The 22,882-nt window shown below is 46.9% G+C and overlaps 1 protein-coding gene across 1 annotated transcript; it reads right to left on the reverse strand.

The window, feature by feature from the left end:
- Positions 1-578: 578 nt before the first annotated feature.
- LOC119172378 (uncharacterized) lies at positions 579-20,296 on the reverse strand. The gene is made up of 3 exons (XM_037423444.2): positions 20,163-20,296; positions 18,311-18,351; positions 579-1,469 (listed from the first exon to the last, which is right to left on the reverse strand). The coding sequence occupies exons 2-3, from the start codon at positions 18,345-18,347 to the stop codon at positions 841-843; spliced, it is 666 nt and encodes a 221-aa protein (XP_037279341.2). The 5' UTR covers positions 18,348-18,351; positions 20,163-20,296; the 3' UTR covers positions 579-840.
- Between the last annotated feature and the right edge of the window lie 2,586 nt (positions 20,297-22,882).

Below are 22,882 nucleotides of genomic sequence, written 5' to 3' on the forward strand. Positions count from 1 at the left end.
ATAATAGGCATGTTCTAGGTTTTGTGGCGTAAGTGCAAACAACTGGTTATATGAACATCTGCAACTCTTAAACATATGTCTATGCGTTTGTACATATATTTAGCGTCATTTCATGACGTGTGACTCAATAAAAAAATTGCAACACTGTCGCAGTCCCTCCGCATGGTTCGTATACCGTCAATTCCCAAGTACGCGGGATCCGTCACTTTTTTCTTTCAATATTTTCTGTTCGCTTACTATTTGCATAATCTAGAGACATTTTAACACATTTTTAACACACTCTGTAAAGATCCAATCAAAAGTTTCACCACATGTAGCGATAATAATAGTGAATGACTCAATCGAGGTGAACAGTCTGGACAATTCACGACAGGAAAAAAAAAGTCCTTTGCGATATTCAGTCTCTCGAAGCACTTACCTTTAGTTTTAATAAAATTTACCTTTATGAGTGCATTCTGTGGATAATTATTACTTATACCTCTCTGTCAAGCCGATTTTCTTCAAAGATAACAGCGATGGCCTTGGAAAGAAATAATCTATTTTTCTCATTCAGTCACCACAGTAAATTCATATTATAGTTAGTTTTGCGCACTTTTTTATTTTTTTTATTTCTTTGTTTGTTTGTTTTTTGTTACAATAGTGACAGTCGTACTTAATACAGTTGGACACTGGGGCATTCTTGCACCACAGATTTACTATTCCAAAATTTTGAGGAGACTTTTCGTTGAAAGCGACCGATTTCTACGCTGACGTGGCCGCCTTGGTAATTACGGAGATTGAGAGCCCGTATATACGCGAAAGGGAGATGTTTCGTTGGGGCGTTCGGTATCGCTTCTCGCTTCACTCGGGGAACGGAACTTCTTTAGCCGCGTTAAGCATCGCCTTGGCAAAGACTCGTTTTGTCGCGTACTCGAACACGTTCATCATTTGCAGGTGAAGCTCTCGCTCCATCACGGCGTACCAAGTGGGGCGCGCCTTTCGCCCCGCCGACACGCTGTCCCACATGGCGTCGTAGCGAGGCGAGAACTCGACTTTGGCCGGCAGCGATCTCTCGAACGTGACGGTAAGCGGACCCCTGACGCCCTCGAAGGTGCCGTTTATCTTCACCTTGCGCAGCGTCGCGTTCGGGTACGTCAGCTCAGCAACGACGTCGTAACGTAGTTCGGTGGCGAGGTTGCATTCCAGGGTGGTCGGATGTTCTTCGTTGGCGCGGGTCAGCTGGCAGTCGCCGTCGCGGCGGATATCTCGAAGACCGGTGACACTGAAGAAGACGAACCTCATGTTGGTGCCGTTCAGGTGGTGCCCGTTGACCGGCTGAAAGTTACGCGCCTTGAGCGGATCGACCTTCGCCGTGTGTTTCGGCAGCTCGAACTCGAGAACCGAGTCGATGTAGGCGTTGGCGTCTTCGACGTTGGCGTTGTTGTCCAAGGCGCCGACTCCGTCATTCCTGTCAAGTCCGTGCGCGGGCCCTGCGCGTTAACAGAGAATGATGTATGCGTGTTGAGCGGGCAATTACATTTTGCCGAAGCGAAGAGCACCTTTTCAATTGATAGGTTGAGTGTGTCGATCACTTTTAGGCATCAACAATTAATGAAGCTGAACTGTATACTATTCAAGATTTCCTCGTAATATGCAGGACACAAACAAGAAAACAGACAAACGCAAACACAACCTGACTTATTTATTTATTTATTTATTTATTTAATAATTGATACTTTTCTTCGCGATGCTCTTGGTAATAAACATAGGTGAACAATGCCAAGAGATGTTTTCTTTTTGTTATTGTTGTTGTTGTTTCTCTGTTTTTGGCAGCAATTAGTTAATGTTCAGGTAACCAATACAGGAGCGCATGTCTTTTGTGAGGTATATCAGCCAGTTCGGCAACATCTCTGGTTGAGATCGCCCCCACGATTGCCTTAGACGTAGTGTGTGGGCAGTTCTGCCTTGAGTTACTCATCATTATAAGCAGCCGCTGAAAGAACAAATTGCCATTCCGAACGATCGCTTATTACCTATGTCTCGAAGTATATGACTTATGCACTGAAATTTTCAGATTTCAGCACATGCACCAAGTTTTCTGCCGTCCCCTTATGCGCATGACTTTCCCCGACCACCATTTTGAATTGTTGTTACACCACCATCTACATTTTCGAACATCATATCGTCTGCCCACCCCTACTCGTTCTGCCAATACCGAAGTGCGCATTCGGTTTTTGCGGCACCGACAAATATATTGAACACCTGCTGTGTCACTGTCCGAGACTTGCCGCAGAAAGACAAGTACTTGCCAACGCACTGCGCCTTGGATGATCTTCCACTTTCTGTGCAGGTGCCATTACAGCCCAGTTCACATCTCTCGACAGCCCACTAGGCAGTGAAAGCCCTCTTGTGGTTTTTGAGGACGACGGGTTTGTGTGAACGCCTGACTCGTGGTGCAGTTCTTTACGCTGCAGTGAATTTACTCTCTCTCTCTCTATTTTCTTTTTCTTCACTTCCCTCTTTCCCAACGTTCTTATCCCCTTCCTCAATCCTCCAGTGTAGGGTAGCCAACGGATGTTTTTTTTTTTTTTTTGGTTGACCTCCCTGCTTTCTTCCTTTGCGTCTGCTTACTTCCTTCTTCCAACATCGACTTCAATATCTGTTACGCCAATATGCTGTCTGCATCATGACACCTCTTTTTCAAGGCATAATACAATTTACACATTTTCGTATCTTCTTATAGCTTCTCGAGACAAGAGGGAAGAAAGCAAAATATTACAAGAACAAAAAAGAAGAAAAAAAGAAAAGAAGGAGGAAGAAACGTTAACAAAGAAGCAAGACCAGCTTGCACTTCACCTCAGGGCAAGACCAGCATTCCCTATTCCCAAGCACACAGATTCCGGTGAATCTGCTCCCGCACCGAGGATTTCCACAAAAACTGCACACGTATGCGCGAAGTACTTCTTCATGAAGAATACCAGTCAGCTATCATTGATGACGCATTAAAAAAAGCGGAAAACCTGAACCGCCAGACTCTTCTACACCGCAAAAAAGATGCCGACCAGCACCGTAAAAAATATTTGCTGTTAACTTTCACGAGCAACCCACCTGGCATAAACAAGTTCCTAAGAAAACACTATAACATATTGGAACAGAGCGGGTGACTATCCGAAATTTTCACTTCTCTTCCTTGTGTGGTATACAAGCGGCCGAAAAGTATAAGGGATCATTTGATAAATTCAAAACTAGGCTTGAAACCTCAAACAGGGTGTCGCCCTTGCGGAAAAAGCAGAGACAAAGTTTGCAAACACATGCAGACAACAACAGAGGCAGAAAGCACCCACTCATATTTTAAGCACAGGATTAGAGGTGCGCTGCACTGTGACTTGGATAACGTAATATACCTTAAATCTGGAATGTGGGGTATGTAACATGCACTACGTGGGCCATACAGACACACCATTTAGAATTAGATTCAACATCCATCGGGCACATGTACGTTCCCTGCCAGGCCTTCCACTTTCAAAACACAGCATATTAAAAGATCACTGCTTTGATGACATCAGAGATACACTATTGGAAAGCAATTTTTGAACAATGAGAGAGCGGGAACAACGAGAATCTTACTTTATTTACAAATTCAACACAATAAAAAACAGAATAAATGAACACCCAGGCAGTCCGTCAGCGTTACGATCACTAAAAGATGCAAATAAATCTCTGTAATCAGTACTCTGCCCCTAGCCCCCATTACAACAATAATATTACCCCCAAACAAAGCTTTTAGCGTGTACATCTGACAATAGTGAAATCGTTTGCCACTTCAAGCACAGGCGGAACGCACAGATAAGTGGTCTGAATGTCGTACAGTTCCCCTCTTTTTCTTTTTTCTTTCGTTTCTTTTTTTTGGTTGTTTTCTTTGTTTTCTTTTTTTCCCTCTTGTTCTTTTCCTTCACTGACAGGAGTTAATGCATATGATGAATATTGATAGTGGTGCCACAATTACCGGCTCTTTCATATCTTCCAACGCCACCAACATGCACTTGAAGCGCTTAAGCTCTCCCCACCAATTTGTCGTAAACTTCAAAGGAGGGCAAGCCGCCAGCGGATTGCACCGGAGGGTGAAATACAGAAACGGTGGTCAAAATTTCCACTTGGGGGAAGGGTGGTGCTTAGGAGGTATTGTTGACAAAGATGGCATAGGTCGTTTACGTTCGCCTTAATGTGTTGAGTTCCTATTCCTTCCTGATCCCGCCATGCGCCTCTTGCTTCTTTCTAACGTTTCTTCCTGCTTTTTTTTCTTTTTGTTGTTGTTAATATTTTTCTTTCTTCCATCCTTTCTCGAGAAGCTATAAGTATACACGGAAATGTGTAAATAGTATCATGCCTTGAAAACGACAGGGCTCCCATTGAAACGTTGGCTGAATAAATAAGTTGTTATATATATATATATATATATATATATATATATATATATATATATATATATATATATATATATATATATATATATATTGTCACGGGGTCGTGACGGGGCCGAAGACAGGAGACTTCGTGTTGGGATTTAACTGTTTATTTGGGCGAACCTGTGCCCGATAAACGGAAAGTCCAATTACAGCAGCAGTCTCGCACAGATAGCAGTCTCGGACTGATAGCGGCGAACGGAGCGTCGGCCTTCGATCAACAACTGACAAGCGGCGAAGCGCGTCGGCATTTATACTCTTGCCGTCGAATGTTCAAGTGTTATCGCTGGCGATGGCGTAGGTTCCAGAACAATCTGTACCGTTCGCACAGTATGCGTGATCTCATCAAAATGATCTACTACAGTCCGGAACCTTCTCGAAAACTGCAGGCGCGGTTTGCGCTGAGAATCGTGTGGTGTTTTGGGACGATAACAAAAACTTGGGAAATGGAACGTGGCATTGCCCCCCTCTGAAAAAAGGCATCGTCCCGATGCTTTATTGATTGATTGATTTGAGGGGTTTAACGTCCCAAAACCACCATTTGATTATGAGAGACGCCGTAGTGGAGGACTCCGGAAATTTTGACCAACCGCGTTGCTTTAACGTGCACCCAAATCTGAGTACACGCGCCTACAACATTTCCGCCTCCATCGGAAATGCAGCCGCTGCAGCCGGGAATCGAACCCGCGACCTGCGGGTCAGCCGCCGAGTACCTTAGCCAATAGACCACCGCGGCGGGGCGTCCCGATGCTTTAACTAAAGATGAAGGTACAATAATAATGCAAGAAAGTACAATGAATAAATTACGATACAACAATAATACAAAAAAAAACACTGTTTCAGTTTGTTAACGCGCATGAAACGGCTTGAGGCGCGCGACATGGACGACTTCAGGTCACGATTGGCGTCGTTGAGAGTTCGTGATGCCGTCGGGGACAACATCGTAATCAAGTGGGCCGAGACGTCGAACCACCCTGTACGGTCCGAAGTACCGTCGCAGAAGCTTTTCACTTAGTCCACGTCGGCGTATCGGCGTCCACACCCAAACACGTTCACCGGGCTGGTATTCCACGAAGCGTCGTCGAAGGTTGTAACGGTGGCTGTCGGTCGTCTGTTGATTCTTGCTACGGAGACGCGCAAGTTGTCGGGCTTCTTCGGCGCGTTGAAGGTACTCGCTCACATCGAGGTTTTCTTCGTCGGTGACGTTTAGTAACATGGCATCGAGCATCGTTGCCGGGCTCCTTCCGTAGACCGATTTGTATGAAGATATCTGTGTCGTCTCCTGCACCACCGTGTTGTATGCGAAGATCACATAGAGAAGAATGGCGTCTCACGTCTTGTGTTCGACATCGACGTACATTTACGGCATGTCGGCGATCGTCTTGTTAAGCCGCTCGGTGAGGCCGTTGGTCTGTGGGTGGTACGCTGTCGTCCGGCGTCGGTTTGTTTGGCTGTATGCCAAGATCGCTTGAGTTAAGTCGGCAGTGAATTCCCTTCCTCTGTCGGTGATAAGGACTTCCGGGGCGCCGTGACGTAGGACGATATTTTCGTCGAAGAACTTAGCTACCTCGGATGCACTGCATTTTGGCAGGGCTTTTGTCTCGGCGTAGCGGGTGAGGTAGTCGGTAGCTACCACGATCCACTTGTTTCCGAAAGCCGACGTCGGGAACGGCCCCAGTAGGTCCATACCAATCTGCTGGAAAAGTCGGCAAGGTGGATCAATTGGCTGCAGAAGTCCCGCCGGCTTTGTCGGTGGTGTCTTGCGTCGCTGGCAGTCCCGACATGTCCTCACATAACGAGTGACGTCGGTGGTAAGACGTGGCCAGTAGTACCTTTCTTGTATCCTCGCGAGCGTGCGAGAAACACCGAGGTGCCCTGCCGTCGGATCGTCCTGCAGGCCCTGCAGGAGTTCTGGTCGCAGAGCTGAAGGCACCACAAGGAGGTACTGAGCTCGAAGCGGTGAAAAGTTTTCCTTTTGTAGAAGAACATTTCGTAGAAAGAACGACGCAAGTGCGCGCTTGAATACCTTCGGGGTTTCGGCGGTCCTGCCTTCGAGGTATTCTATTAGGGCCTTAAGTTCCGCTGTCGTTCAGCGAAGTCGTCGGTAGTTATCATTCCCAAGATGTAGTCGTCAATCAGGTCGTCGGGTTGTGGTTGGTCGACAGGCGCACGAGAGAGACAGTCGGCGTCAGAGTGTTTTTTGCCTGACTTGTAAGTGACAGTAATGTCATATTCTTGAAATCTCAGGCTCCATCGTGCGAGGCGACCTGAAGGATCCTTCAAGATGGCTAGCCAACACAAGGCGTCGTGATCGCTCACAACTTTGAAGGGCCTGCCGTGGAGGTAGGGGCGAAATTTCGACGTAGCCCAGATGATGGCGAGGCACTACTTTTCTGTTGTGGAATAATTTGCTTCTGCTTTGGATAGCGATTGTCTAGCGTAACTAATAACCCTTTCAAGTCCGTCAGCCCTCTGCACAAGAACGGCGCCAAGACCTACGCTGCTTGCGTCAGTATGTATTTCTGTCACGGAAAATTCGTCGAAATGGGCAATTAACGGAGGCGTCTGGAGGCGATGTTCAAGCTCCTGGAAAGCGTGTTCCTGTGGCGTTTCCCACTTGAACTCCACGTCGGCCTTGGTATGGTTAGTGAGAAGATTGGCCATGCGGGCGAAGTTTTTCACGAACCGCCTATAATAGGCGCACAGGCCCAGAAATCGGCGCATGGCTTTCTTGTCAGTGGGCGGCGGAAAGTCGGCGATGGCGGCTGTTTTCCGTGGATCGGGACGAACTCCATACTTGCTGATAACGTACCCCAGAATCAATAGTTCCTCATACGCAAATCTGCAGTTTTCTGGCTTCAGTGTGAGTCCGGAAGTCTTGATGGCTTGAAGTACAGCTTCAAGGCGCCAAAGATGCTCGTCGAAACTCGAGGAAAACACGACGACGTCGTCCAAGTACACAAGGCAAGTCTGCCACTTCAATCCTGCCAGTACTGTATCCATAACGCGTTGAAAAGTTGCAGGCGCTGAGCAAAGGCCGAAGGGCACCACCTTAAACTCGAAGAGGTCGTCCGGTGTTATAAACGCAGTCTTCTCTCGGTCTCTTTCGTTGACTTCGATTTGCCAATAGCCAGTCTTGAGGTCCATTGACGAAAAGTACTTGGCGTTATGGAGCCGATCAAGTGCGTTGTCTATTCCTGGGAGACGATACACGTCTTTTCTTGTGATTTTGTTCAGGCGGCGATATTCGACGCAGAAACGTAGTGTCCCATCCTTTTTCTTCACTAACACCACGGGGGATGCCCATGGACTCTTGGACGGCTGGATAATGTCATCACGATGCATTTCATCAACATGTCTCTTCATGGCCTCACGTTCTCGCGTCGAAACCCTGTACGGACTCTGACGGAGTGGTCTGGCTTTATCTTCGGTTATGATGTGATGTTTCGTGATTGGGGTCTGCCGAATTTTCGATGACGACGAAAAGCAATCTTCGTATTGCAGAAGCAGGGCCTTTAGCTGTTCTTGCTTATTGTTCGGAAGTCTGGGAATGACGACGAAAGCTATGGGAGGGGCTTGGTACCTCTGAGCAGGTTCCGCAGAATCGGCGAGGGTGAAAGCACTGGTGGCTTCGACAATTTCTTCGATGTATGCGACCGTTGTTCCTTTGTTCACATGTTTGTACTCATTGCAGAAATTCGTGAGCATAACCGTTGCTTTGCCTCTCCGCAGCTCTGCAATTCCTCTTGCGACGCAAATATTTCGGGTGACCAACAGATGCTGACTGCCTTCAACGACGCCTTCAAAGTCAGGTGATTTAGGAGCGCCGACTGAAATAATGACGCTTGAGCGAGGCGTAATGGTGACTTGTTCTTCCAGCACATTCAAGGCATGGTGTCCTGACGGCGTGCACGGCGGTAGTGCTTCTTCTGTGGATAACGTTATCGACTTTGTTTTTAGGTTGATGACAGCACCATGGAGGCATAAGAAGCCCATGCCAAGGATGACATCTCTCGAGCAACACTGTAGGACTACGAAGTCTGCAGGATAAATACGGCCGTTAATGGTGACTCTCGCTGTGCAGATTCCTGCAGGCGTTACGAGATTACCTCTGGCTGTGCGGATCTCAGGGCCTTTCCAAGATGTCCTAACTTTCTTTAACTTCGCGGCGAATGACCCACTGATGACAGAATAGTTGGCTCCAGTATCGACGAAAGCGGTCACACTGTGGCCGTCGATAAGAACGTCGAGGTCGCTAGTTCGCCGTCTCGCATTACAGTTAGGGCGTGTCGTCGGGTCACGGCTGCGTCGGCTTGTTCCGCTGCTTCCATGTTGCGTCGTCAGGCCACCTTCGGTAAGTGAGCTTTCGCCGTCAGGGCTTTGCCTGGTTGGCGTTGTGTTCGGAAAGCTCCGTCGCGGCGTCGTCGTCGTCGGAGGATCTTCGGTAGTTCGTCGCACAGCAACCGCACCTCCACCGGTTGCTGCCCTTAGTTTCTCGGATACGGGCTAGGAGACCGGTGCCGCGTTGGGCCAGAGTACTGCCGGTGGTGCGGTGACGTGCGGCGGCTGGGCGACGGCGAACGCGAAGGGCTTCGTGGTGTCCACTGAGTTCCTGTCAGGTAGTCGGCGATTGAATCCACTTGAGGCTGCGCCGAAGGCAACAGCTTGCGCAGCTCTGCCCGCACGATCACTCGGATCGTTTCACGCTGGTCTCCGGAGTTACTAGCTTGAGCAGTAGCGCAGTCTGCAGTCAGGTGACGATTATACTGTCTGGTGCGCATGTCCAGGGTCTTTTCGATAGTGGTCGCTTCGGCTGCAAATTCTTGGACGGTTTTCGGTGGGTTTCTCATCAGTCCCGCAAAGAACTCCTGTTCGATCCCTCGCATGAGGAAACGAACTTTTTTCTCCTTAGGCATGTCTGGGTCAGCCTGGTGGAATGGTCGGGTTATTTCTTCTGTGAAAATGGCGACATTTTCAATTGGTAGCTGAACCCGGGTCTCTAATAAAGCAGCGGCCCTCTCTTTGCGAACAACGCTCGCGAACGTTTGCAGGAATGCGCCGCAGAAAACATCCCACTTTCGAAGCGTGAACTCCCGATTTTCGAGCCAGGTCATTGCGGTGTCTTCCAATTAGAAGAACACATGACGCAGCTTTTCGTCATGGTCCCAGTGGTTGAGGGCGGCCACACGGTCCTATGTTTCTAGCCAGTACTCCGGGTCTTCGAACGATGACCCATGGAAAATTGGTGGTTCCCTGGGTTGATGCATGACCATCGTGGGCTGGGACGCTGCGGTTGTCATTGTCGCTGCAATCGCGGTCATGGCCTTGGTCTTCCGCGCCTTGTCTTGTAGAAGCCCGTACTCCGGTGGTAGCCCTTGCTGTCGGCGGCTTGGCGCGACCCTTTCCTTGATTTACCGAGCGAGTTTTACCTCTACTCATCGTGCTCACATGTTTCGACGGGATTTGAATGGCGCAGGCTGCCTTACCCAGACGTGTCACCCCTGAAGGAAGCCGAGTGTCGGGCCGGGGGACGCCTGTGCCCATTTGTAATACCGGTGGGTATCCGGCGGCACATGGATTTGAACCCACGACCTCCCGCCGTCAAAGCGGACACTCTACCACCAGGCTAAGACTGCGGTTATATATATATATATATATATATATATATATATATATATATATATATATATATATATGAGATCTAACAGACAGTAATGCCAACGAATGTACAGGGGAAGTTATTAGAACCAATGGAACGTAAATATGAAAAAAAAAGTGGACGAAAAAATAACCAGCCGTGAGCACAGCTCACGGCTGGTTCACGGCTCCTCACGGCTGGTTATTTTTTCATCCACTTTTCTTTCTTCTTATTTACGTTTCATTGGTTCTAATAACTTCCCCTGTACATTCCTTGACATTACTGTCAGTTAGATCTCATTAATATTGTGTCAAAACACGGAAAAACGAGCCCTTTGGTATACGCTTCTTTCCCTTATTTCATTTAACGAGGATCTCGTACCTGCAGACTTGGTGTCATTAGGTTGTATACGATGAACTATTAATCAGCTGCCCGCGCGTAATAAGTTCACGTGCTACGTGACGCCAAACATGCGCATAAAAGAGTGGTTCACACTCGTCGCTTGGCCTATAGAGCGCTGACTGTCACTCCTACTTCTACAAACTGATTGTCACTCCTACTTCCACTCTTTTACGCCACACACTCGTCGCTCGTCGCTTGGTTCACACTCGTCGCTTGGTTCACACTCGTCGCTTGGCTTATAGATGGCGCTGACTGTCACTCCTACTTCTAAATTCACATATAAACCCAAAAAAGTGGTTGGAGGGAAGGCCGCTGTGGTAGCTCAGTGGTTAGAGCATCGAACGCGTTATTCGAAGGTCGTAGGTTCGATTCCTGCTCACGGCTGGTTATTCTTTCATCCACTTTTCTTTCTTCTTATTTACATTCCATTCGTTCTAATAACTTCCCCTGTACATTCCTTGGCATTACTGTCTGTTAGATCTCAATAATATTGTGTCAAAACACAAAAAACGAGCCCTTAGGTACACACTTCTTTCGCATATATATATATATATATATATATATATATATATATATATATATATATATATATATACCTTACAGACAATGACGGTGATGCCGAGGAATGTATAGGACAAGTTATTAGAACCAATGTAATGTAAATAGGAAGAAAGAAAAGTGGGTTAAAAAACTTGCCTGAGCAGGAATCGAACCTACGACCTTCGAATAACGCGTTCTATGCTCTAATATTGTGTCAAAACAGGAAAAAACGAGCCCTTAGGTACACACTTCTTTCCCGTATTCATTAACGAGGGTCTCGTACTGGCAGACTTGGCGCCGTTAGGTTGTATGAGAGGGACTATTGGTCAGCTGCCCGCTAGTAATAAGTTCACGTGCTACGTGACGCCACACAGGCTAAAAAAAAAGGGTGTTCCACACTCGCCGCTCTAGCTACAGATGGCGCTGACTGATAATCCCACGTTTAAATTCACATATAAACCCAATAAAGTGGCTTGGGTGATAGCCGCCGTGATAGCCCAGTAGTTAGAGCATCGAACGCGTTATTTGAAGGTCGTAGGTTCGATTCCTGCTCCCGGCAAGTTATTTTTTCACCCACTTTTCTTTCTTTTTACTTACATTACATTTGTTCTAACAACTTCACCTATACATTCCTTGGCATTATTGTCTGTTAGATCTCAATAATATTGGGTCAAAACACGGAAAAACGAACCCTTAGATATACACTTCTTTCCCTTATATATATATATATATATATATATATATATATATATATATATATATATATATATATATATATATATATATAAATTAGGGAAAGAAGTGGCTAGTTTTTTCGTGTTTTGACACAATAATATTGAGATCTAACAGACAGTAATGCCAAGGAATGTACAGGGGAAGTTATTAGAACCAATAGAATGTAAGTAAGAAGAAAGAAAAGTGGATGAAAAAATAACCAGGATGTGTGGGCAGATGGCGCTGACTGTCACTCCTACTTCTAAATTCACATATAAACCCAAAAAAGTGGATGGAGGGAAGGCCGCTGTGGTAGCTCAGTGGTTAGAGCATCGAACACGTTAATCGAAGGTCGTAGGTTCCTGCCCACGGCTGGTTATTTTTTCATCCACTTTTCTTTCTTCTTATTTACATTCCATTGGTTCTAATAACTTCCCCTGTACATTTCTTGGCATTACTGTCTGTTAGATCTCATTAATATTATATATATATATATATATATATATATATATATATATATTAAAATAGAGGTGTTGTACGTCGAGAAAGGTTCAGACGCAGCTTGGCAAAATGAGCTTTAACAGGCAGGTCTGGCTAATGGCGAACGGCGTGCGCGAGCTACTGCTGCAGCCACCGATCATCATCGTCTTCTTCGTTGCCAGCAGAGCGTCCGTTACTCAGATTCATTAATTCATTAAAATTACTCCCCGCGAAATAAGGAGCCATCCTGGCGACCTATGTACAAGTAAACACGGGAGGGTCGTAGCAGGGCTTAAGTCTCGAGACGTGGACAATTTCCTGGCCACGACGACGTTGGTCAGAAGATGGTTCCAGTGGCTCGATGAGGTAATTCACCGGTGACGTTTTTTGTAGCACACGATATGGGCCGTGATACTTGGGGACCAACTTGGTAGAAAGGCCAGGTGTAGCAGAGGGAACATGCAGCCAGACGAGTGAATCTGGATCGTAGGAAGTGGTGTTATTTGATGCGTCATGGTGGTGCTTTTGGCGTCCTTGGTCTTGGGTTGTGAATGCTCTTGCCAGTTGGCGGCATTCCTCAGCGTATGTAGCGGCTTGAGACAAAGTCGTGGACTCTGAGGAGTCAGGTTTGTACGAAAGAATGGTGTCCATAGTGCAAGAAGGTTCGCGTCCGTAAAGGAGGAAAAAAGGAGAGAACCCTGTAGTGCTTTGAATGGCGGTATTATAAGCGAACGTGATAAACGGGAGCACTCGGTCCCAATTGGAGTGGTCTGACGAGATATACATAGACAGCATGTCACCAAGGGTGCGGTTGAAGCGCTCTGTCATTCCATTGGTCTGAGGATGATAGGCGCTTGTAGTGCGGTGAACGACGTGGCACTCACGCAGCAATGCTGTGATGACGTCTGACAAGAATACGCGACCACGATCGCTCAGTAACTCCCGAGGTGCTCCATGACGTAATACGATGTTGTGAAGAACGAAAGTCGCAACGTCTTTTGCTGTAGACGAGGGAAGGGATGAAGTTTCGGCATACCGCGTGAGATGGTCGACGGCAACTATGATCCAGCGGTTACCGTCAGCAGTGTTGGGAAGGGGACCATAGATATCGATGCCGACGCGGTCGAATGGTCGAGATGGGCATGGTAAGGGTAGCAAGGTACCGCTGGCGTGACAAGGGGGAGTTTTTCGTCTCTGGCACGTCGAGCAGGCCCGAACGTATTGTCGTATAAAACGGTACATGCCACGCCAGTAATATCGGAGACGTATGCGAGAATAAGTCTTCAGGAAACCTGCGTGGCCACATTGGGGGTCGTCATGAAACGTGGAACAAATTTCGGATCGCAGATGACGTGGAATCACGAGTAGCCACTGACGTCCACCGGGTGCGTAGTTGCGTCGGTACAGCACGTCGTCGCGAGTGGCGAAGTGCTCCACTTGCCGACGCAACGTGCGAGAAGGGGGGGAAGCCGTCCGCCCAGCCAGGATGTCTAGAATCGAAGCAACCCAAGGGTCCTTGCGTTGCTCAGATGGCATGTCGGCGATGGTGACGGCAGTGGCATCACAGGTTATACTTTCGCAGCAATCCGGGTCAGGGGGTAGAGGCGAACGGGATAGGGCGTCTGCGTCCGAATGTTTCCGGCCGGAGCGATAGACCACGCGAATATTATATTCTTGGAGGCGTAATGCCCATCGGGCGAGGCGACCACTTGGATCCTTCAATGACGACAACCAGCAGAGGGCGTGGTGGTCAGTCACGACGTCAAAAGGGCGCCCGTACACGTAAGGTCGAAATTTTTCTATCGCCCAAATAATGGCGAGGCATTCCTTTTCGGTGACAGAATAGTTGCTTTCGGCTTTGCTAAGAGTTCGGCTTGCGTAGGCAACCACGTACTCTTGGAAGCCGTCTTTCTTCTGTGCAAGAATAGCGCCTAGCCCGACACCACTAGCGTCGGTGTGGATCTCTGTGGGTGCCGATGGGTCGTAGTGTCGCAGAATAGGCGGCGACGTGAGGAGGCGGCGCAGTTCATTGAAAGAGTCGTCACAGGTGGCAGACCAGGCTGAAAGGTCTCTGGAGCCGGCGAGGAGCTTGGTCAAAGGAGCGATGATCGTCGCGAAATTGCGGACGAAGCGCCGGAAGTAAGAGCAAAGGCCTATGAAGCTTCGGAGCTCTTTCATGGTGGTCGGTTTGGGAAACGCTGAAACGGCTGTAAGTTTGGCAGGGTCAGGAAGAATGCCGTCTTTTGAAACCACGTGGCCAAGGATTGTAAGCTTTCGAGCGGCGAAATTGCACTTCTTCAGATTCAGTTGCAGCCCCGCGGCAGAAATACACGCGAGGACTTTCTCGAGGCGGGTTAAATGGGTTTCAAAATCAGTTGAAAAGACGACAATATCATCTAAATAACAAAGGCAAACGTTCCATTTGAGGCCTCGAAGGATAGAGTCCATCATCCGCTCGAAAGTAGCTGGCGCGTTGCAGAGGCCGAAGGGCATCACTGTGAATTCGTAAAGCCCGTCGGGTGTGATGAAAGCAGTTTTTTCACGATCGGCCTCTGCCATGGGTACCTGCCAGTATCCAGAGCGGAGATCTAAAGAAGAGAAAAATTCGGCTACCTGTAGGCAGTCCAAGGCATCGTCAATGCGTGGCAGCGGATAGACATCCTTGCGCGTGATTCGGTTGAGACGCCGGTAGTCCACGCAAAACCTGATGGATCCGTCCTTCTTCTTCACCAACACAACTGGAGAGGCCCAGGGACTGCTTGACGGTTCGATTATGCCACGTGTCAGCATGTCGTCAACCTGTTCATTGATGGCACGGCGTTCGGTAGTTGACACACGATATGGACGCTGCCGTAATGGCGTCTCTTGACCGGTATCTATACGGTGTACAACAGATGACGCTCGACCTAAGGAAGGCTGATTGTGGTCAAACGAGGCTCGAAAACGCTGTAGGAGCTTGATCAGCTGTTTCTGCTGCCCAGGCGTGAGGTTACAATCGATGGACTTGCGGAATACATCCATAGGTTCATTAGCGTCAGTTGCGGGTGTAATGGCACAAGTCGGTAGAAATGGCTTGTCTGGATAGATCGGTTCTTCGAAAATACAATTTAAGGTCTCGAGGCTTCCCAGACACTCACCGCGTAGCAGGATGTACGGGCAAGCAGAAACGTTGCACGCATAAAGTACCGCCGAACCATTGGAAAAGTTGATGACGGCAAACGGGAGGACGATGGTCCGGTGTTGCACACTAGCTATAGTTGGTTGGAACAGGAGCGTCGAGTTAGTGGCAGCAGGGGAAAACACAGGCACTAGGACGGCGGACAACGGCGCGATGCGGACGTCAGCTGCGGCAAACACTTTCGAGGGACTGTGGTGGTCGATATCAAGGCACGGATTCGTCAACGTGAGTTCAGCACGAGCGCAGTCGACGAGAGCCTGATGGGTAGAAAGGAAATCCCATCCTAGTATCACGTCGTAAGATGAACGTGGGAGAACAACAAAGTTGACGGCGTACCAAACATCTTGAATAAGAACGCGTGCTGTGCACTGAGCTGTCGGCGCGATGAAATGGGAGGTGGCTGTACGCAGAGCAAGATTCGTAAGCGGCGTTGTAACTTTTCTCAAATCGCGACACAGTTTTTCACTAATTACAGAAACGACGGCGCCTGTGTCGACAAGTGCACGTACAGCAACACCTTCTACTAGCACATCAATTTCGTTGGACGGACAAAGAGGAGGTCTTAGAAAGTTCGACGACGACGCAGTTCTTGCCTCCGGAACTGCGGCTGTCAGTTTTCCTCTCGAGCGGGGCTCGTGCGCCGAAGCATCGGGGAGACAGATCGGCGACGGGGTGGTAATGACCGGCGAGAATCGACGGGGCGTCGTGGGGACAATGAGTGGGTGATAGGAGAAGATGGTCGCCGGGGATTCTGGGCAGCCTGGTAATTTGCAGAATTCCCATGGTCTGGAGGCTGGAAGTTGCGACGGCGACAGTAGCGTGCTATATGTCCCACGAAACCGCATGCGAAACAGATGGGTCGATTATCCAAGGTGCGCCATGGGTTAACGACAGAAGGTGCAGGGGGCGAAACGGGATGGGGTGCCGTGTATGTAGGCAGCGTCGTAGGGTAGGAGGACCCGGTGCCCCGGTATGCGCCAGAGACAGGTGGGGCTGGGGGTCTAGCAACGACGGCAGCGTAGGTCAGCGGCGTAGGGACAGGTGGCGATGGAGGCAGTGCTTGCGCGACCTGTGTCTCAATGACCTGGCGTAGACGTGGGTCTAACGAGGTCACTGGCGCGGATGCTTCGGCCACAAGAGAAAGCTGACGCGCAACTTCCTCACGAATGAATTGTTTGATTTGGGGGAGTAAGACGGTCTGATCAGCAGCGACGTCGTGTACGAGGGCGGAAACTTCAGCCGTATCTTCTGCGGCCCTGCGCGTCGAGACACGCTGCTTACGCAACTCGTCGTACTCCTGACAGAGGTGGACAACATCGGTGACGGTCTGTGGATTCCGAGCGACGAGCATCTGGAAGGTGTCGTCGTCAACTCCTTTGATGATGTGCTTGATTTTGTCGCGTTCGGTTAGAGATTCATCGACGCGCTTGCAAAGGGACAAGACAGCTTCAATGTAACTCGTAAAGGTCTCGTCCCTGCGCTGGACTCGACTACGGAGACGCTGTTCCGCGCGAAGCCGGCGCACGGCGGGACGGCCGAAGACCGCGGAGATGGTGGTCTTGAAGGCGGACCAGTTGGTAATTTCGCCTTGGTGGTTCTTGAACCAGAGGCTGGCCACATCAGCTAGGTAAAAGCGCACGTTTGTGAGCTGGTCGCAGGCGTTCCACTTGTTGGAAGCGCTTACGATTTCGTACTCGACGAGCCAGTCCTCGACGTCTTGTTCATCGTTGCCGCGAAAAATTGGTGGGTCACGTTGCCGAGGCGCGCCAGTACAGTAGACTGTCGGTGAGGCAGCTTGAGAAGGGCCAGGAGCAGTCATGGTGAACGGTGAGGGTAGCGTCCGATTGCGAAGTTTTAGGTTGATGGGAACCCCGGCTCCTCCACCACTTAAAATAGAGGTGTTGTACGTCGAGAAAGGTTCAGACGCAGCTTGGCAAAATGAGCTTTAACAGGCAGGTCTGGCTAATGGCGAACGGCGTGCGCGAGCTACTGCTGCAGCCACCGATCATCATCGTCTTCTTCGTTGCCAGCAGAGCGTCCGTTACTCAGATTCATTAATTCATTACAATATATATATATATATATATATATATATATATATATATATATATATATATATATATATATATATATATATATATATATATATATATATATATATATATATATATATATATATATATATATATATATATATATATATATATATATAATGGAAACAAGTGTATAACTAAGGGCTCGTTATTTCGTGTTTTTACACAATATTCATGAGATATAACAGACAATAATGCCAAGGAAAGTACAGGGGAGGTTATTAGATCGAATCGTAAGGTAAATGAGAAAAAAGAAAATTGGGGCAAAAAGATAACTTGCCGTGGGCAGGAACCGAACCTGCGACCTTCGCGCGTTATTCGAAGGTCGCAGGTTCGGATCCTACCCACGGCAAGTTATCTTTTCACCCACTTTTCTTTTTCTCATTTACCTTACGATTTGATCTAATAACCTCCCCTGTACTTTTCTTGGCATTATTGTCTGTTTTATATATATATATATATATATATATATATATATATATATATATATATATATAATTATCTGGTGGCCTACAGATTTCTACTTTTAAATATTTCCATATACTGCAGGCCCTTTTCGGACCCATTCAGGAGTGAAACACAAGATTACAATCAGACCATGCACAGTTATACACTGAATACCTTTGCATAATTAAAATATACAAATACTAGGCAGACAGCTGGGAAATATTATCAATGTTTAGTTCATATCAAGTCATGACAGGCAACAAAATTTCACAAATGTGTTTTGTTTTCAATACATACAAGTCACTTAAGTCATACACAAATCAAGGCATTTTCAATGTACATCACTTTTATCAAAAAAAAAAATTCGACAACTTGCCTCCAAGAAGCGCCACGACGAAGATCACGGCAAACATTTTCCTGAAATAAGGGAAACGTAGTGTTTATTGATGAATAGTTCTAATTTTTCACAACGTCGATCCGGGTCGAAAACCTAAGCAGTGAATAGATTTTCGTGTAAAAACAAGAGAAAATCGGCCCCCATTAACTGCGAAATTTAAGATTAGTCAGACTGCGTCCGCGAGAAATCTCAACAAAATATAAAAGCACAAAACAGAGCCTAACGTTGATTATCGTGTGCTTGACCTTAACGAAAGAGCTGCGCATAATCAACACCCCCCAGACACCCAGGATAGGTGATAAGACTGCTCGAGTCCACCAGGCCATCTACTAGTAGCTTAATACCTGTAGACGTCTATGAAAATGCGTCGGTCAGTGACAACGCCAGGTGACCGCAATTATCATCTAGTTCTGCAAATTGGCATTGTCACGTTCAGCAAGATCATTTTTAACGCTTTTTCCGCGTTTTGTGAGTGGACAAAGAGGTATGACGTGAATGGTCGGCGCACGTGTGATGTCTACTACAATTACCATTTGAAACTGTGGTGCTGCGGTCGTTCAGCCACCATGGAATGAGTACATTAATTTTCCTCGTCTTCATGCTTGCGGGCTTCTCGCGCGCCTTCGGCTTCGTTTATGGTTGTTTCGGCATTTGTTCTGGATAAATCAATGAATCGTACAGTACTTTGTGCATCGATTTCACTTGGCGATCCTGAAAATATTGCGTTGGGGAAGTGGAATCTCTGAATATTCACTGAACTTTGTTTTGCGTCAAAGCGGGTCCGGGCCACACTGAGCCGATTGGAGCCAAACGTATGAAGACTAGACAAATTCGTGTATTACCCATCATTGCGATTCTGGCTGACGCACCATACGTTGAAGCTCGCATAGATATTAGTAGCGGAGTTATCCCCAGTTAATGGTGTAAAACACTGCGATGGTGTGTACCTAAGCAGATACTTCTGTGCCCGAAAGTGTTGCAAATTTCTCTCACGCGCTAAATTTGCCGCTGTACCTGCATTTGAACTTCGTTGAATCAGCATAACCTCCCGTCATCTTGTGCACAGTCAGTATATTTTATTATTATCTTATGAACTTCTGTTCGCTTTTGTTTTTTTTATTTCATGTAAGCCGCAGCCCTTTATACAAAGATTTGCATGATTGAGGGTAAAATAAATACCGCAGGATCCCGAGCCAGCAACCCTATATACCCGAGCAAGCACACATGCCTGTCTCCGGTACATATAAAATATGCGTTTTTTTTTTTGCCATATACACATATGCCCAATTTCACTGTTTGATTCAATTTATTTATTCGCATGATGTATGCGAATGAAAACAGCGAATGCATGCGTATTCAATAAAACATTTCACGACAAGCATGAATGCACATTATTTATTCTTAGCAGCTCTTCCGCCGCCAGCTTGCATTTTTATTGATGGCTGATTAATGATACTGTCCCCACTCCAAATCGTGTCGAATTATCCTTCGCAACAGTAAAGAGGGTGACGGATTCAAATTTTACGGTAAATAAATAAATAAATAAAGTTTTCTGGCACTCATTAATGATCACACAGCTTGGTGTAATATCTATAGACTTTTTCACAATAGAAAAAAAAGAAATCGTCGCCATGATGCATGCTAAAAAGTAAAGGATGACATGACAACCTTGGTGGGGAAATTTTAGCGGGTCATGCCTACTTAACGCCGCCCAGAGAGGACTATGACAGTGCCCAGGGAGCCAACAGGGAAAAAGTCTGTACGAGTACAGCGTCGCAACGCTGCAGCAATAGCAGCGATGCTTTTTTAAAAGTAAAAATGCGTGGCTTACCTGCCCAGCCTTCTTCTCGTCACTGTAAAGAAAAAGCTATGCTTACTTGCACAGCCTTTCGTCTTTGTAAAGGAAGTGTTGTGGAAATGGATGGGGTGAGTTCGGTCGCATATCCCTCCTCACCTCTGTGTTATCAGCCTTTAGTGCATACGTAGGACTGCCTTTCAACAATGGGGCATTGAAGGACATATTTATATCGCTCTTTGTTAGGAGTGAGTGAATTCCCATATGGCGCTGCCGCGAACTTTGCGTGTTTGTCACACGAAACTGATAAGAGTAGGATTGGAGGGTCTTTCTGTCGCTTCGATTGTTTCACCTTATCTTCGCTGCCTTCTTCCTAGGCCCGCTTCGATCACCGAATTTCAAGTATAAATTCCAGGAATACTGCATATTTACGTGTACGTTTATCTCTTGAACACGCGGAAACGGTTGCGAACTCTTTCGTTATCCCTTCTTTGCACACGCTCCTATCCAAGTACGCGTGTACAAGTCGTATGATTGCTCCTTGTTTAATGAGTAGTTACAACCCTCTGTGCAATGTGCATTATCCATAGAGTTCAGTGAGTTCATGGCGCTTTGTGATTATAATCCATCTGCAAATTTGAACAATAAGTGTGTGTCGTATCAGTCTACTCCGTGCACTTCAGTAGCTCCCAAAAGTAAACACTTCAAGCGAAAATTGCCAATCAGTTTGGGAGCAAGCTGGCTGGGTAATTCGATGCGCTAAACGAAGCGCATTGATCGCTTCGACCAAGAACGGATGTACGGGGAAAAGCGTAGGTGAAAAGAGAGCTTCAACGGAAATGCTTGCAGTGATAAAGCTGATCCTCAATGTTTTAGAAAGTTTCAGCACTCAAACCTTGCAAGCAAAACGGCTGACAGCTTTCGCATTTTGCTCAGCTGCACTATGTAAACACGTCTTCAATTTACTTCGCTTGTATTACCCTGGTTCGGCGATTAAAAACTAAACTCAGCCCTAGTGGTTGTCTGTGTCACCTCGCACTGATCCACCGAAAGTGAAGGGGTGAAAAATTCATGTTCAGAAATTCTGTGCCGCCGAGATTGTGTGGCGGTGGCTAAAAAAAAATATTGCGAAAATTGCGTTTTTCGAACAGCATATGGCACGGAATAGCTCCACCCACAAATGTTGCTGCATTTACACTAGTGAGGTAAAGAAGTAGTTATAGCCAAAATATGGCAGTGTTGTCGGTATGCTGTGGTTCTATTACTGCTGCCAGTGATCAACGGAAGAGCATGACACATGCGTGCGCAAAATGCGAGCTACTGTCCCTTCTCCTCCTGCTACTCATCATCATCATTTGCATCATCATCTTCTGCTTCTTCTTCATTTTTCACTTGCTTTCTTCCTTTCTGAGTGCAGAGCAGCCTGTGGAGCTTAGTATGGTTAACCTCTCTCACGTTTCTTTACATCTTTCTCTCTCTCTCACACCCTCTCCTTATCTTACGTGCAATGATTGTCTAGATCAGTTGTTCTTTGGCGTGGATGTTTCTTGTATCCCTTGCGTACCGGTCTTGCTGAGAGAGCAAGGGGAGAGGGGTCATGAATTAACAGATACTGACACGTAAACTATTGCAAAGTGCAGTTTCACCCCTGCGCAAATCGGTCGCGTAGTGAAGAATACCAAAAATTAAAATTATCGATTCTCACGGGTCATGGTAGGCCTGAAAGAAAAAGAGGGGAGAAAAAAAAGTTTTTTTTTTCAAGCAAGTGTTTCAAGCGCCCACCGAAATTGCTTCATAGCCCTGCTGAGGTCCTCAGACCACAATTTGACAACCACTCGTCTAAATACATGGGTAACAATTGGTGAAATGAATTGCTTTACCCTTTTCGTTTAGACGTCTTGAGTTTTATTGTATAAGCTCGGAAAAGAAGCTATGCGGAATAAGTTTAAGCATCCACATTATGCACACAGTTACAAACATATCTGTTTGAACGTGGACTTCGTCCAAATATTTGCTAGCAATGTAACAAGTTATCTCTAATACAATGCATGACACATCAGCGCATTAAAACCAAGAAAAATGCGACGTTACGATCGTGCGGGGAGAAACCAGGCAATATTTATGTGACGTCACTCTCATCGCCTACTGCCTACCGCTAATGATAATGATTAATATTGAGATTTGGGCATTCACTCTGAAATGTAGGAGCGACAAACTGAAATATGAGACGCTTTTTTTTTTGTGTCGGCATCATTGTGTTATTGTAGTCTAGTATTTCTGCTATTGCTTCCTGATATCTTCTTTCATTTTTCATGCATACGTTTCTGTATTTCGCATTCAACTACGTCTCTAACATCTTGGTTCACAGATGTGACGGAGAAGTTGTGAGCCAGGCTCCCTGTGCCACCTGGAATAGAGCCCGGAACATCAGCACGAACCGAATGAGAGAGAGATAACAATATTTGATGAAATTTCCGGAGATGTTAGCCCGGGAAGAACAGGGAGCTGGGGGAGCAAAACATCACGCACCGTTACCGTGGAAAAGCACTGCCTTTTATTTCCTACGCACTCATCTTTTTATAGCAGCATCGGGATGACGTAACATACCGCATATGCAATGTGTTACTGCATCAACACATAAGCTTGTGTTCCGGTGGCTATCTGTTATACAGTACACTCACGCTCACTAGGCTTCACTGTGATTGACCTGGCAGTGGCTTTTTGTGTTTTTTAGTTCTTTTGAAGTTAACTTAGAA

Source organism: Rhipicephalus microplus, chromosome 4, assembly GCF_043290135.1.
Source record: "Rhipicephalus microplus isolate Deutch F79 chromosome 4, USDA_Rmic, whole genome shotgun sequence".
Lineage (NCBI taxonomy): Eukaryota > Metazoa > Arthropoda > Arachnida > Ixodida > Ixodidae > Rhipicephalus > Rhipicephalus microplus.